Source organism: Lampris incognitus, chromosome 7, assembly GCF_029633865.1.
Source record: "Lampris incognitus isolate fLamInc1 chromosome 7, fLamInc1.hap2, whole genome shotgun sequence".
Classification (NCBI taxonomy): Eukaryota; Metazoa; Chordata; class Actinopteri; order Lampriformes; family Lampridae; genus Lampris; species Lampris incognitus.
Window position 1 is genome coordinate 24,979,389 of NC_079217.1, and position 17,200 is coordinate 24,996,588.

At 42.4% G+C, this 17,200-nt stretch overlaps 1 protein-coding gene across 1 annotated transcript; it reads left to right on the forward strand.

Moving 5' to 3' along the window:
* The first annotated feature begins 7,122 nt into the window (after positions 1–7,122).
* ankk1 (ankyrin repeat and kinase domain containing 1) lies at positions 7,123–14,763 on the forward strand. The gene is made up of 9 exons (XM_056282828.1): positions 7,123–7,307; positions 7,587–7,869; positions 8,083–8,231; positions 9,292–9,341; positions 10,500–10,655; positions 11,549–11,673; positions 12,271–12,304; positions 12,875–13,115; positions 13,731–14,763. The coding sequence occupies exons 1-9, from the start codon at positions 7,123–7,125 to the stop codon at positions 14,761–14,763; spliced, it is 2,256 nt and encodes a 751-aa protein (XP_056138803.1).
* Positions 14,764–17,200: the final 2,437 nt, after the last annotated feature.

Below are 17,200 nucleotides of genomic sequence, written 5' to 3' on the forward strand. Positions count from 1 at the left end.
TTGCCAAATCAGTATGCGGATTGATAAGACCATACCGGATCAGTCGAGGCTCCATACCAGATCAGTCAAGGCCCGGGTTAACAATGGACACCATTGGTGCTGTGCCCTCACAGGGTACCAATGGAAACTGTAAAATCCACTGTGGTGACCCCTGAGAAACAGGGAATAAGCCGAAAGAAGAGGAAAAAGTCTTGGCTTCTCAGACTTCACCAAAGTGCCTGGCTTCCAAACTAAAACACCTAACCATCTAGGTCCTGTATTCACCCTATTCTTGCATCCCTCCATTGGCTTCCCATAAAATTCAGAACAATCTATAAGATCTTGATTATATTTAGAGCACTGCATGATCTTGCCCCGTTACATTTCTGATCTCCTCATTCCTCATTCCACTTCCCGACAACCCGTCATCAAACCTAAATCTTTTATCCATCCCCCATTCCAACTGCAAAACAAAAGGTGACCGTGCCTTTGCAGTTTTAGCCCCAAGCCTCTGTAATGGATATTTCCCATCATTTCACATGGATAAAAAAAACAAAAACAAAACATAATATGAAAGTGTCTTAGACAGATTTATCAGTGAAGAACATCTGAATCATTTCTGTTGCTTGTACTATGAATTATACACCCTGAACCTTCCGTGATATCCAAGAAAACCATCCTCCCTCAGAAGAGCTAATGACTTTGTAGCCTATCATGTATCATGCTCAAAAAAAACAAAAACACATCTGTCTTTGTACAGCTGTGTCTTCTGCAGAGGAGTGCCTTCCCCTCAGAGAATCCAAAGGCTGCTGTCACCGATCCCAGGAATCGCATTTCCTTTGGTCCCATGCTCAAAGAAATGGAGAATTCTACCTTCCCAGAGGAGATAGGTAATTATTAACCATGCCTGTTAAACACAATGTGATCAATCCCAGATGACATGTTAAGGAGATGATGCCATACAGGAAATTAGAGATGGGCATACCATTTTACTGAAGTGTGGCAAAAATGACACCTTCATTTGCAAAGTGGCGGTGTATGCGTGCGTGTGTGTGTGTGTGTGTGATTCTGCACGTATGTTTATTTCTGTGCAAGTTGGTCACAAAAAGCCATTACAGAGTAACTTGGTTGAGGGTGACAGGAGCCATGGTGGTGGATTGAACACAGTGTCCTTATCCAAAAAAAACATGGGGTGAATTGGAAATATAGTGAAAACATACTTCATTTATGTGTATTAATATATGACTTTCAGACCCTGCAGAAGTGGACCTAGTCCTGGTCATCCTCAGCTTGGTGGTTGCCTGTTCTGTTGTGACAGCCAGTCTGTTGCTTGTGTGGCTGGCTTATCGCCGTAGGGCCAACCGGCTGGTCCTTCCAGCGGCTCTGCATCACACCTGCTGCAGAGATGCTGGCGGTTTTCACAGAGAAGGCGGCTCAATTCAACCGTGACCAGAGAGGAACCACCTTATTGGTCATAATTATTGGTCACCATATCATCACTTAAATAGTGGGGGCCAATTGCATTAGTCAACAAACACAAGAGCAGTCAATCAAGTCATCATGCGTGGGAGGGAGGGTGTTTAAGGGAAATCATGTACAGTGTTCACCCGGCTAAACAATATGAAGTAATCTAATTGCCTTCTCTCATGTGACGCTGTTGCTGCAGTCACATTTCACACCCAGCCAGTGGCGGTCTATTATCATACACTGAACAGAAGCAAAACAGCAGCCACAAGTAGAAAAGCTGCTGTGATCTTGTTTTTTTTCCCCTTGTTGGCAACAAATTACTTTGCTCAATACCTAGCTTTGAAACTGGAAGGTGATTATTGCTGCTTAGTATAACGTATGCATTTGGAGCATGATGCAAGCTAACTATATAAGTTCACTCATAAAAAGAAACTTCGGAAGGAAGTAAAACCCTTACCTATTCGTATTTGTTGTGACTTTCCCTTCTGCATATTTTTTGCTATTTAAATGTTCAATTAAAATAAGTTTTATCATCATGTATGGCATTTTAATGAGCGTGTGAAATGAAAGGTTACGTTGAGAAATAGCTTGTGCTCAATAAAATTGATGAAATATGTGGTGCCTCTTGCAGATAAATTCAACTTTGTTGCAGGGGCAGTTTGTCTCCTAAAGGGCATGGGAGTAATTCTGGATCATTATAAGGAGTCCAAAGTGCATCAAAATTAATCACGTTGTGTGGAGTAAATAATTATTTGTATTATTATAATTATATTAGAACTGCTCTATTTTTTACATCACACTTTCCCTTATCCTTTATCTTGAAGCTACTGGTGATTAGCTACAGTATCAACAGATACAGCACAACACCGAGGAAAAAACAACAGGTCAGCCAGAACTGATCCTTTCCATTTGCCACTGTGAACAAAAGAGGTGGGACCAAGTTGTTGCTTTTCAAGTCATAATTCTCAAGTCTTGGCACTCAAACTTTAGGTTTCAAGTTTAGGGTTTCAAGTCGTAGCCAAGTTAATATACGTTCTTCATCAAATGTAATGCCATTTCAAAATTTTAACACCAGAGTGATACTCAATACATTACCGCAAATCATGAATGCGGGATCTGTAATTGTGGAAATGAAGAGTTGATTGACTACATGCTTTTTGAAAGAATTTTATCATTGGGCTTGGAGAAGGTGTCAAAAGGCTCAAGTCCAAGTGAAGTCATGAGTCCTTGTTGTAGTGACTCGATCTGACTCGAGTCCAAGTCATGTGACTCACATCCACACCTCTGGTGAATAACTTTGAATCATCTTACCTAGGACTAGGCATAATGAAATGATATTTTTTTTGTATCACAGCAGAAACTATATAACTTTAGGATTAAAGGTTAATTATTTGTGTTGATGCACAAGAGTGGGATTCAATGTCACTTTTAGTTCATATTTTAATCCTTTCACAAACAATTGGTTGACTATACTATACTTCAGACGAATGGATTATCGTGTCTATCATGTTCACAATACTGTAGTAATATGCTTCACACACAAGCTGCATAAGATGCTGCTTTGATAAAAAAAAAAAAGTTAACCGTGCTGAGAGATCTAGATGGATGGCTGATTCTTTCTCTAAACATGAGAACCAATTAATGTTCTGGTATTAAATTCACAACCTACACTGTTTATGCTCCCCAACACATTTACTGTTGTAGATTCGTCTTTATATTCCCCTCAGAGTTCTTCATTCCTAAATTTTGTGAAGTGATGTTTCATACTTGCACACAGCTAAAGGAGTCACCGCTGGAATTATGCATGCTATTTCTCAGAGAACACGATGAGCAACAGAAAAAAGGCCTGCAGCTCCATTCCAGTCAGCTCAGCCAATGTGGTGGAACCTGCTATTGGCTGACTTATGAGGCGTGGTTCCCATAAATGAAGGCAGACCTCTGGCAGCCCATCAGGAATCTGATCACTAGTGCCTGGTTTCCCTGCAAATCAATCTGAGAGTCAGCCACAAATGAACAGTGTGAATTGGTGAAGCATGAAAATATGGCTGATGATGAACATTAATGCATCTATTACTAAGTCCCTATGCATGGAGAGAGGGGCCGTCAGTTGTTGGGGGATAAAGAACTTGTGAAAAGCATTGCTGATTACCATTAGAAATACCAAGCAATGGACTTCAGCAGGCTCTATTCCACCTGAACCAGTGAGAGTAAGTCTGAAACTACTTCAGAATAAATTGTAATCTCCCCATGTACTTGATAATAGTCCTTTTTGCCGTTTACTTACTTGCTTTTTTAGTTTTTTGTCTTTTTTTTTTTTTTTTTGGGGATTTTTCTCCTTTTTCTCCCCAATTGTACCCGGCCAATTACCCCACTCTTCCAATCGTCCCGGTCACTGCTCCAGGGAGGGCTGAAGACTACCACACATGCCTCCTCTGATACATGTGGAGTCGCCAGCCGCTTCTTTTCACCTGACAGTGAGGAGTTTCACCGGCATGTGGGAGGATCACGCTATTTCCCCCAGTTCCCCCTCCCCCCCAAACAGGTGCCCTGACTGACCAGAGGAGACGCAAGTGCAGCAACCTGGAAACAGACCCACATCCGGTTTCCTACCTGCAGACACGGCCAATTGTGTCTGTAGGGATGCTCGACCAAGCTGGAGGTAACATGGGGATTTGAAGCGGTGATCCCCGTGTTGGTAGGCAACGGAATAGACCACCACGCTACCCGGATACCCCTACTACTTACTTGTTTAATTACTCGCTAGTCTGCCGGGCTTTTCTTCTCCCATTTCAGCTGAACAAGATTAAACCTTGCCAACTGACACCCCACTACAGTGATCTATGGCATTGTATTGTGGTTTAAAAGATCAAATCTATAATTGGTTGAAGCATCACATTTATGGGTTTACTCTCCATTTGAAGTATCAGTGGTCTGACAACAATGGAGACGCGTGGCTCCCGGGAGGTCTGTATGCAAATTAAACAACGGATTTGCATTAGTTCCCCACTTCAGTCCCACAAGGAAAAGCAGTGGATCTGTAAGAAAGGGGGGGAAATTGTACCGAAGGAGATTTATTAATTAAAATTGCTATGTGTCTCAGAGTTGAAGCACTAAACAAAGAGGCAGCTGGGAGCTATCAGAGGACAATAAACGCCTGCTGAGTCCTCACCAGTGAGCATTCTGATTCATATGGGACAAAATCTAAAAGGATTACACTGCTATTAATAATGGAAGCTTTTCAAAACCCACCCTGCAGGGGAGAAAAGGCAGAAACAATGAGAAGTGGATGACCACTCCCTGAGGTGTTTTTTTGCTGCGGCGAGCTTGTAGCGGAGATTTTGGACGGTGCTCTCATGAGAAACCATGTTGAATGTAAATGTGCTATCAGCTGAGAAGGGAAAGCCCTAAGGGAGATGTCCCACATCTTTATATAACTTCTACATCCACTAATGCCCCTCAGGGACGATTTAAGTTTTGTGTGTGAAAGTGTGCATTTCAGTGTGTTGGGGGGGGGGGGTGAAAGTGTGTGTGTGTGTGTGTTCATCTCTTTGCACAGAGTTTCCACAGAAAACTCTTCCAGGTAAGATAAATGTGACCCTACAGGTTTGAGGGAAGGCATGCTAAAACTGACAAGCCTGAAAAACAATAAAGCAGGGGGGATAAGAGTAGACAGGGGAGGGGGCATCTTTATTTTCTTATCTTTCTGAATGAAGCGCCTTTTCCGCCCCGGGGCCCGCCTGTGGGTCAGATTGTTTCCTGCCCTGTCTCCTGAATGACACTGCTTTAATGAACCAGCGAGGTGAACGTAAACAATCTAAGATAGCCAGCAATGAGTCTAATGTGGGTTTTGACAGAGTGGGTACTAAAACATGGGAAATCCACATGCCACAGACTCTTCGTTATCACGCAAGGCACTCAAATCCACCCCTGAAGTGCTAATCTCTCTCTCACACTCACTCACACACGCACACACACACACACACACACACACACACACACACACACACACACACACACACACACACACACACACACACACACACACACACACACACACACACACACACACACACACACACACACACACACACACACACACACACACACACACACACACACACACACACACACACACAGCAAGACAATGGCAGGATAGGGCCCTGAAACCAGACTGTGCATGATAAGTATGAGAAAATTGCAGTCCAGTGATGCTTATTGCCCTTGAGGCGGTACAGAAACATAATAAATGCAGCTCTCCAACAATGCTTTAAAGTCACTTTCGAGGTTAACTAGATTTTTTTTTTTTTACCAATTCCAGTGTAGATTTAGAGTACCACGATTCAAGGGCAGTAGGACTATAAACCCCTTTGTTCCCCGTGCAATAAATCTGCACATGTAATTTAGCACTTGTGTTCTGTATATTGTATGTATTGTATGTACTGTATGTAGCAGAAACACTTCTGTACTCTGTTATTTTATCTTGTGCACCTGACTGCAAGTCAAGTTTCCCATCTGGGATAATAAAGTGACTGAACTAATCAATTTACAAGGCTGTACAGTACATGAGTCATTCCACCAAATCCAATGCACGCAACACAGCAAACTGTGGGGAACTGACTGACTGAAGCCTGAGAAAACAGTCTCTCTCAGTGCAGAGAGACTGTGGTGAGCATTCTGGCACAAAATAACAGCCGTGCATCACCCAGGTGGGTGCTACACATTGGTGGTGGTTGAAGTGAGTTACTCCCTTCAATGTGAAGTGCTTTGGGTGTCTAGAAAAGCACTATATAAATGTAATTATTATTATTATTACTAGTACTAGGGAGGTGTAGTGTAATACTATTGAAATCACTCCTTTATTTTGTCTCATCTTCAAAGACAATAAGCCTGCATAAACAAATACTGTAAGTACCCCAATCTAGTCTTTCTCACTTTTTCTCCATCTACTGTATCTCTCTCTCTATCTCTCTCACACACACACACACACACACACACACACACACACACACACACACACATGGATGCTGCCCTGAACCACCACAACAGCCAAACCTTTGACCACATTGTAGATCCACTGAGGCAGCTGAAGTTTAAGTGCCTTGCTTCAGAGCGACTCAACAATAGTTAATTGACCATTAACCGGGGTATTGACACAATGACACAAATAACTCAGGACATATCTGCCATATACTGTGGTATACAATAAATTGGCATGGCCATTGACAGTCTGTTGATAGTCATAATTCACATACTTTCTTTCCAAGTGCCAAGTTTATCGTTCAGATGATTTTGAACCCTTCCTGGAACTGAGCGGTGAGACAGAACAGCAATTACGTCTGGAATATCAGGTTTCCTCTCTAAGACTGAAAGCTGGGTCAGCAGTCTTGGCAGCCAGTTTGAAACCGGCCCTGTGACATTGCTGTGCAACAAATTCTCGACCACAGCTCCTCCCATTTATCCAAATAGTTACCAGCTCCTGAGACACAGCCTGTCTTTTACCCTTCGCTTAAATGGGAATGAATGTTTCCAAGTTGTCTTTCTTTGCTATCACCTCCTTTCTTTTCCCTTTGCGAGACACGTTGAGACCGAATCACTGTTGCTCTGGAGGCTAATCCCTGTTTCTGTGGGAATTAGAGAGCAAGTGTGTGGGCTGTGTCAGAGAGGATCATTGACCCCATGGCTTGTCTTGACGGAGCCTCTGGGAAGTACAGGAACTTCAGGAAAGACGATTTCGAGGCTGACTGGATTAAGGTGGCAGAATGCAGATTCAGCCAGGTGTACCGAGTCAAGCTCAAACTCTGGCGCGAACAGTGTGCCCTCAAAAAAATTGACCCAAGTCTTTCTGCAAACAGCCCTTACAGGTGAGACTTGATGTTTTGACAATAAACCATGGCATACAGCATGTTTTATTTTGCAAGATATCAACAATTTAGCCCTTTCAAATTTCACAGCAAAGCTTTTTAGATGAGGTCATTGAAGTACTGAGGCAGTACTTCGGTAATGTGGAAAATCACAATTTTTTTTCCATTTTTTTCTGAACTGTACCAAGCAATACTGCATTTTTTCTGAAGAACAACAGGCAGACACTTTTTCAATGCCAAAATAATCCCCCTTAGGGACCATTATTTCTCTTTTCACAGGAGTAGTACAGACGAGGTTTCTGTGATAGCCAAAGTGAAATTTAAGTATCTAGTGTCCATCTACGGGCTGTGCAGTGAACCATCTGCCATGGTGATGGAGTACATGAGTAACGGCTCCTTGGATAATCTCTTGGCCAGTCACACTTTGATGTGGCCCAAGAAATTCCAGATGATTCATGAGGTTACCATGGGCATGAATTTCCTCCACAGCCTTAAACCTCCCCTGCTCCATCTCAACCTCAAAACGTCCAACGTCCTACTTGACGATCACCTTCATGTCAAAGTGAGTGAAACTTTGGTCAGAAATACACAGTTACTGCATAGAACTAAATGTAAAGAGTGTTGGCACTTTACTTAGTATCTCTTGATAATTTCAAGCAGCTGGAGGCCATTTCAGATGTGATGGTTAATGTCATTCTAATGAGCCGTGCAATGCAACACATGCTAATTAGGACCTCTGATAAGCTTTGATGTTGATTTTCTTCCCTCCAAAAAGATCTCGGACTTTGGTTTGATCACGTGGGCGGAGGGTTTTAAAACAAAGTTCATGGAACATCTCACAGCAAGGGGGAACATAAGTTACGTTCCTCCTGAGACCTTCACGCAGTGCCCCAAGCCTCCAGGAACGTCCTTTGATGTTTACAGGTGAAACGCTGATGGCGATAAACACCATCCTCACACCATCAGCACTGTCACCTCTTTTTCCTCGGACTCTGTCTGCCACACGTGCTTTCATTTCTTTCACTCCACTAACAAGCAAACACACACCTTTTTTTCCACTTGCCTCTCATTCCCACTTTCAGACCTTTTTTTTTTCTTTTTTTTTTTTAGATGTGAATCACATCAAGAACCTGTCTTCTGACTGACTCACCAATGACGTTTTACATCACGTCTGGCTGTACCATGTGCGTAGATTGGGGCGGGGGGGGGATGTCTGTAACCTGTCCAAAATGTTTGAGTGATCACATCTAAACATGTATGCTGTTGTAAGAAGTTAAAGATTTTTTTTAAATTAACATTATAATTCTCACTGAAGCCAAAATTGGCAAAACATTTTTTTTTCTTCACCCCTTCACTATTCTCTCTTCTATTACTTGGTATGGTCCATGAGGTATCAGTAAGACATACCCTAACATCATAATTTGCTTAAAGAAATTGATCTTTTTCATAGAGTGTTTCTGATGTGTCAGCTTGTTTTACAGGGTTGTTGGTTAGCTGAAAACAGGATTCAGACTAGCTAACTTTAGCGACATTGAACTGGTGTAAAAGCATCTATTTTACAACCTCAGTGTGGAACATCCAATCATGACATTATGCAACAATGAAACACAACATTAGCTACTCTGTTGAAAATGTACAGTCCATACCAGACCTGCTTCCAATTACAAACTTAACACAATTATCCTGTATCGATTCCTGTTCACAAAGTCACACAACAGTTGTGTTTCACATCTACGACACTCTGTCCTGGTTCTTATTTTTTTTCTCTTTTTTCATTCTTCAAAACCTTTAAACACTGACGTTTTCTTACTGGGGATTTTACTGACTAACTGTCCTTCAAACTCATCAATCTTTAAACAGGGTTACCCCTTTATCTGTGGAGAACACTAATAATTTCTCAACATCTTTTTAGATGTAATTGAATGAGGCATGCACAGTAGGAGAAGAGTAAGATTAAAGTGCTTTTGTCTGCTCTAATTTGTAGCTTTTCAATTGTGATGTGGGAGATTCTGACACAGCAGAAACCCTACTCAGGTAAGAATGACTGCAGAGTATATGTCCCCGACCACATTACTTAAAACAGTAAAATGCCTGATAGATGTTTTTTTTTTTACTTAGTGAGATCCCTTTTCACATATGTCAACAGTAACAGTAGATAATTAATTGTAAAACAATGTGATTGACATTGGTTAGTATTTAATTATCATTATGTGGCCTTCAGCTACCCAACAGGACCACAGTAAACAGATCCACAAGAACAAATGTTTACAGTGGCACAAATCAGGCATCGTAATGGAACGACACCCTGAGATACCAGCATTATGAAACTACACAGCATTTATTAAACAAATGAGTTTATCTAAACATGGCATTCAATCAGTCCCCAATTCCCTTTTTGGGGACACTTCACATTATTTAACTATCCCTTGCCAAGTGTTGAAAGCAATTATATGATTCTTAAAACAACATGCATATATATGGTCCAGTGTGTGGACATTTCCCGGGCTTCTCTCTCTGCCTGCTGAAACCTAGACATAAACAATAAGAAGAGACTAATAGTAAAAAGCTGCTCTTGGGGTGTCTGGGTAGCGTAGCAGTCTATTCCATTGCCTACCAACATGGGGATCGCTAGTTCGAATCCCCACGTTTTACCTCCGGCTTGGCTGGGCGTCCCTACAGACACAATTGGTCCTGTCTGCGGGTGGGATGCCGGATATGGGTATGTGTCCTGGTCGCTGCACTAGTGCCACCTCTGGTCGGTCGGGGCGCCTGTTTGGGGAGGAGGGGGAACAGGGGGAATAGCATGATCCTCCCACATACTATGTCCCCCTGGTGAAACTCCTCACCGTCAGGTGAAAAGAAGCGGCTGGTGACTCCACATATATCAGAGGGGGCATGTGGTAGTCTGCAGCCCTCCCCGGATTGGCAGAGGGGGTGGAGCAGCGACCGGGATGGCTCGAACGAGTGGGGTAATTGGCTGGATACAATTGGGAGAAAAAGGGGGAAAATATTCCACCCCCCCCCCCAAAAAGTGCTCCTTGTTCGCCCACGTGAGCCACCTCTAACTCTCCGTCTCCAAACTGATGCCCAAACCATGCCCTGCCATATTCACCCAATCCGTATTAGAGATCATTCCTGGCATTTGTGATTCATTGCTGAACCTCTCACCTGTCCTCTGCTGTGTGAACCCAGGGAGCAGTGTGACTAAAGTACTGATACAGGTGTCAGCTGGAAAAAGGCCAAATGTGGAGATGATATCGGATGACAAGCCTGATGAGTGTGTTCAGCTGATCAGCATAATGCAGCAATGCTGGGACCTGGACCACAAGAAGAGGCCACCATTCTCAGGTAAATGCAAATCAATAACAATGTGTTTCAGTAACACCTAAGCTGCCGTCAGTGCCACCTATAAATGCATTGTTAGCATGAGGCACAAGTGTGCTCACAAGCACATACACTCATAGTCACATGTACAGATACTGTGGCTGCACATACCTTATACACATCAGTCCATAACACTGTCACCCTGCCTTTGCAGTTCATAGTTCCTGGTTATTAATTTCACAGTGAATGCGTTGTTACCTTCTCAGCATTAAAACAAGGAGACACATCAAGCTGCTCCATTTTATGCGTCACCAGATTGAGATTTTCAAATTAAATGAGATTAAATGGTCTACACAAGAGTCAGCAGGTTACCCTTAGACAGACAGGCAATTAATGCTCAAGTAGTCATGTTATTCATACGCAGTGGCGATTTCAATTTTTTATGGTTCCAGTTCACAGCCATTATTTTCAAATCTGTGTGAGAATTGTTTTGCAGTTTATACATGAAAGCTCATTTTCAGTAGTGATGCTATTAGGGAAATTACCTTCTTTCTGCTGGGAGAGGGAACTGAATCCTTTTATTTAGAGGATGATATTACACACATGACTTGTAACTGATGAAATTAAGCATTGTAATCTGCCACCTGGTTCCTGGTAAACTAAAAGAAATGGCGAGCTTGGCAGAAAAAGAGATGCTGAAACTTGTGTTTTTATTCTGACTACTACACATTGGAGCTTAAATGAAACACTTTTTTTTAATGTTTCATACTTAGTGCACGGCATTACTTAGGAAGAACTGTAAAAAGTGAAAAGTAGTTCAAAATTATGTGTACTTTCTTGCATAAGGAGAATTGTTGATTTGTAGTGTTCTTCTGAGAACACAAAGCCAGGAAAATGTCATCTGCTTATTTTTCAAGATACTGTTAAGACAACAGAGGCGCTGAGTGAAGTTATAAAGACACCAGGAGGGAACCAGCCTCAACGAGATGGAAACCAAGAAAAGAAAATGGACTACCCGTGGCTGGTGTCCCCTGCACAGAAAGTGGGTTGTATATATATATATATATATATATATATATATATATATATATATATATATATATATAATATATATATATATATATATATATATACACACACACACACACACACACACATATATATATATATATGTATATATACACGCACACACAAACATATGTTTTTTTTTTTGGACCGGTGCTATTGTAAGAGAAGAAATGGGGAAAAGGTTTACTGTATATTAACACAGTAGGTGGAAACTGTCTGTCTTGTATCTATCTACCTTTCTATCACTTTGTATCTTTCACACCATGACTCTCATTCATTCACTTTCTCTCTCAATCCATACTGAAAATATGTCACTAGGTTTTGTAAGTCATCTGCCCATTCAGTCAAATTCCAATAGTACTTTGACGCTTCCAGATTCAGGACACATCAACACACCTTCAGCACCAGATATTTTCAACATGTTAGGCAAGACTTTTTGTTTACCATCAGTACATGCTGCAGCTGTTAGAAAGCAGTTATCTGAAAAAAAGTACCTTTTGATTGATATACTAGTTTAATAATCACTTAAGTTGATTAATCTTTGTAACATTTTTCTTCTTTTCCAATTTAGTTTGCTGTGCCTGAGATGCCAGACCTTCCCTCAGGTAAGTTTATAGGTTGAGGTGGATGGGAAATTGTGCTCATTGCAGAACAAGGCCTGCAGGGCTGACATTTAAAATTGATATTTACATTTTTAACAGAATACAAAAAAGCGGAGTCATTTACTCAGAAAAACAGAGTAAAAGCTGCATATGCTAACTTGGCCTCCAACGTCTATTTACCGTTATCCTTTTGTTTGAAATGTGATAGATGTTTGGCTCATTTATTAATCCAATCCATGTTAGGCAAAAATAATAAACTACATTTGTTGAAAAAAAAAATCACAATCTCTGGTATCACACTGATCTCTGCTATGATTTATATGGGTGTAAAACATTCCTTCTTGCAACTAATATTGACTGACGTCGAGACGTTGTAATAAAGCATGATGGTTTAATGCCATTATGAATCACAGGCACACTGCAGTATTTCAGCACAATATGGAGAAAATTCAACTTGTTTATGCATCATTCACAAATTTGTTCTGTTTCAGACTCAACTCGATGATTTCTGTCTTTGCCATTTTTAACTGATCTTCTCTCAAACCATCAACTAACTATCTTTTTGTTTCACAGATGCGCAGCATGGGAAGGATGGCATTCTCTTTCTCTTGTCGAAGAAGGACTTTGGCAATTTCAGAAAGTCGGTGAAAAGCGAACACACAGCTGTGCTTTTTTCTGATAACAACAGTCTTCTCCACTACACTGTGGCCAGTGGGGATGTGGAGAGTGTCCAACATGTCTTGAGTCTTGGTGCTAACGTCAACTGTCCTAGTACCAGAGGTTATACTCCTCTCATTGTTGCTGTAGTGCACAGGTATGCATTAAAATGTTACATCTCAGAAACCATTTTTGCATCAGTTTCCATACGAATGAGTTAAGTGCCCTGAAGCAGCCAACTACTTTGATAAAAAGATTATCTGACAGTTCTTGTAACATGAACCAAACACGTTCAAGTTTTTTTTTTTTGCATCACCTCTACTCAAACCTAAGACTGAAAGGTGGGCAGAGGAGAACAGCTTGTTTTTAGCCTGTCTCTGTCCATTCACATCTATAAAAAGGACAAAAAAGGGGTGTAGATGAAGAGGGCAGTGATGGTGTTTGGGTTAGACTGAAAGTGGCAGTTTTGTAACAGAACATCACACCACAGCTTCTCACAAGTCTACCCAGAGAGTTTAGTTGGCTGACACCAGTGTGTCAGCCTTTCTACTCAACTCATATTTTATTGGTCTAACACGCTGGATCCCCATGTGTGCAGTCTTATTTCTTGTTGAATTTATCACCAGGCCAATCAGTTTTACCTGTGAAGGGTAACCAACACAAGTTAAAAAAAAAAACGTGGTCAAAGTTTTACTACCTCTTTAAAAAGTCATGATCTCAGTCTGTAATTGCATACAGCATGTACATTAGGAATGATTCTTCTTCTCTACAGGCTCCATGACATCATATTCCTTCTGTTGAAGCATGGAGCAGATGCTTCCCAAGGAGACAAGGACCAGTGGACATCTCTTCATTTTGCTTGCCAGATTGGTGATGATAGGACCGTGCGGATGCTGCTGGACAGAGGAGCAGTGGTAGATGCAAAGGAAAAAGCTGGTTGGACATCCCTCCATCTGGCCTGCCAGAATGGCCACGAATCTGTGGTGCGGTTGCTGCTGTCACGCCTGTCAGAAGAGGTAGTTGGGATACGAGAGGAAGTGCAGGGGAGGACACCGTTCCACCTAGCCTGTGCCTATGGCCATGTCAGTATTGCCAAGCTCCTCCTCTCTAAAGGGGCTGACCCTAACATCACTGACTGCTCTCTTTGCACTGCCTTGCACCTGTCAGCTGAGCAAGGTCACAACAGAGTTGTCAGACAGCTGATGAAGAATGGGGCACAGATCGACTGTGTGGACAGCAGAGGTTACACACCACTCCACCTGGCTGCTCTAAAGGGACACACAGGCATCTGCAGGCAGTTGTTATCATGTGGAGCCAGCCCAAACCCCAGAACCCTGCAGGGTTGGACACCCATACACCTGTCGGCCTTCAGGGGTCACCAGGACACTGTGCTCCAGCTAGAGAGCCAGGCTGGCTGTGTGAATGCTAAGGGTGAGAATGGTTGGACACCCCTCCACCTAGCTTGCCATCATAGCCAGCAGGAGGTAGTAGCCAAGCTACTGGCTGCCAAAGCTGACCCCAATGTGACAGAGGAGGGTGGTGGTTGGACACCACTTCATTTGGCCTGTAACAATGTCAGTTTCCAAAGTGTCCTTCAGCTGATCTCACATCATGCAGATGTCAATGCAGTAAACTGGGGGAAAGCCACACCTCTGCACCTGGCTGCCCAACATGGCTGTATCCCCATAATAAAGGCCTTGCTCCTGAATGGTGCAGACAAGACACTGATAGATTCATCCGGAGCCACAGCGCTGAATGTGGCCCAGATGAGTAAACAAGGAGAGGTAGTGGAACTTCTAGCATAGAAATTAAGACCATGACAGTCTGATTCCCATGCTGAGACAGGAATGTCAGACATAAACATTACACTGAAAACAGCAGTTACCTTATCTCTTATCGTGTCTTGTGACTGGAGCCTTTGTGAAGTAGCTTAAAGAGGTTGAAAACATTAAAATCTGTTTTTGAAAACATTATTTAATACTACTACTACTACCACTTTCGGCTGCTCCCATTAGAGTTCGCCACAGCAGATCATCCGTTTCCATTTCTTCCTATCCTCTGCATCTTCCTCTGTCACACCAGCCACCTGTATGTCCTCTCTCACCACATCCATAAACATCCTCTTAGGCCTTCCACTTTTCCTCTTCCCTGGTACCTCCATATTCAGCATCCTTCCCCCAATATACCCAGCATCTCTCCTCCACACATGTCCAAGCCATCTCAATCTTGCCTCTCTTGCTTTGTCTCCAAACCATCTTACCTGAGCAGTCCCTAATATACTCGTTCCTAATCCTGTCCATTACTTAGTACCTGGGTAAAATTTAAGACTGCAGAAAAAAATAACATAAACCCCACAAATAAGTGCATGAAATGCAATTGTTTCACGCGCTAAATCACCTAAATCGCTGATCTCCATCTTCTCTGTAGTGGAAGTGCATGCAAGTGTTGATAGGCCTCCCTCCCCTCTCCACTGTGCCTCGCCACACCCATTTGACTGCATTGTTTAAAGTAACTGAGTGGGCGAGAGGGAATGAAACTGGGGGTTCATCACTCTTTATGATGTATTTTTTTAAGTTGCATCCTACATATTTATACTGTAGAGTACCATAAACGGCACAATAATAAGGCACTCCATGTGTGGCAGACTCTTTTCAAGGGTCTCAGGCAATTGCACAGCACTATAAAAATTGTTTGCACATTTTTTTTATCATGCATTAGTTGCAGAAAACTCTTACCATACTTAAAAATAAATGACAGTATCGAATCTGCATTTTTCTCAATTCTTTACAAGGGCTGAATCAATTCAAGGAAAATTCCATTATTTAGATAAGAAAAAAAAAACATTAATATATCACTGACATTTTCCAACATTTGTGTATGGCTAAGAATCTTACCGAGTCCAACAATAAAAGTAGAAATGTCAAATGCTACCATTCAATGTTCCTCAGAATTGCGGGAAGTGATTCAGATATTTATAGTCATAGTAATAACATAAAAAAATCACTGAAATGCTAAGGGGCTGTAACATCTGACAGAGGCAGGGAGCTAACAAGTGGGGTTTTGCAACTGGTATAAGCTGGGAAACAGGATATTAATTTTCTCTGACCTGCCACTATAATGGTTCAAAATAGTGGACCCAATCGAACAGATTTAAATAGAAAAAGTCTTAACTTGAACCAGAGGCAAAAAGGGGCATCAAACACAAAGAACCAAAGTCATGCAGACAAGACAGAACTAAAGAATGTAGCTGAAACTCAGGAACATGACCTGACAAACAAGCAACAAGACTAACAAACAAGTAACAGATGTGCAGGTAGGTGCGCTCACTCTGACATGCCCACACCAGGAGTGAGAGAGAGAGAGAGAGAGAGAGAGAGAGAGAGAGAGAGAGAGAGAGAGAGAGAGAGAGAGAGAGAGAGAGAGAGAGACAGACAGACAGACAGACAGACAGACAGATAGACAGAGGTTATATCCATGACAGTACCCCCCCCCCCCCCCGGATGCCACCTTGGGTCCCAGCCGATCAGCCAGGGTGCTGTCTGCGAAAGTCAGAGATAAGGTTCTTGTCTAAGATATGTCTAGCAGGGACACAACTTCTCTCCTACGGGCCATACTCCACCTAGTTGACTAGATATTGCATTCCCCTCCCACGTTGTCAAACATCCAAAAGACGACTTATGGTGTAGGCAAGGTGGCCATCAACGAGCTGAGGAGTGGGGGGGGTGATGGGGGGAGGAGCTAGAGGACTTGTGACAACTGACTTGATTGGGGAAATGTGAAACGAAGGGTGGACCCAGAGAGTGCGGGGCAGTTTTAGCTTAACTACAGTGGGATGATCACCTTGGAGATGGGAAACAGGCCAGTGAACCTAGGACAAAGTTTGCGTGACTCAACACGAATGGGAATATCTTTTGTGGACAGCCATATAATCTGACCCGGGTTATAACAGGGAGCCAGTTTGTCTGCGGTTAGCCTACTGTTGATACTGTTCAGAGGTGCAAAGCAGTGTCGAGTGGCTTCTTCACTAGGTCCAACAACAATGACTCACAAAGGCCTGAGCAGAGTGAACACCAACCTTTTCCTCCTGGGCAGGGAATAATGGGGACTAGTAACCCAGAGAGCACACAAATGGGGAAAGGCCAGTAGCAGAGGAAGGGAGGGAGTTATGGGTATATTCTATCCAGGCAATCTGTCACTCCAGGTAATGGGATTAGAAGAACAGTCGAAGCTAAGTACAAACTC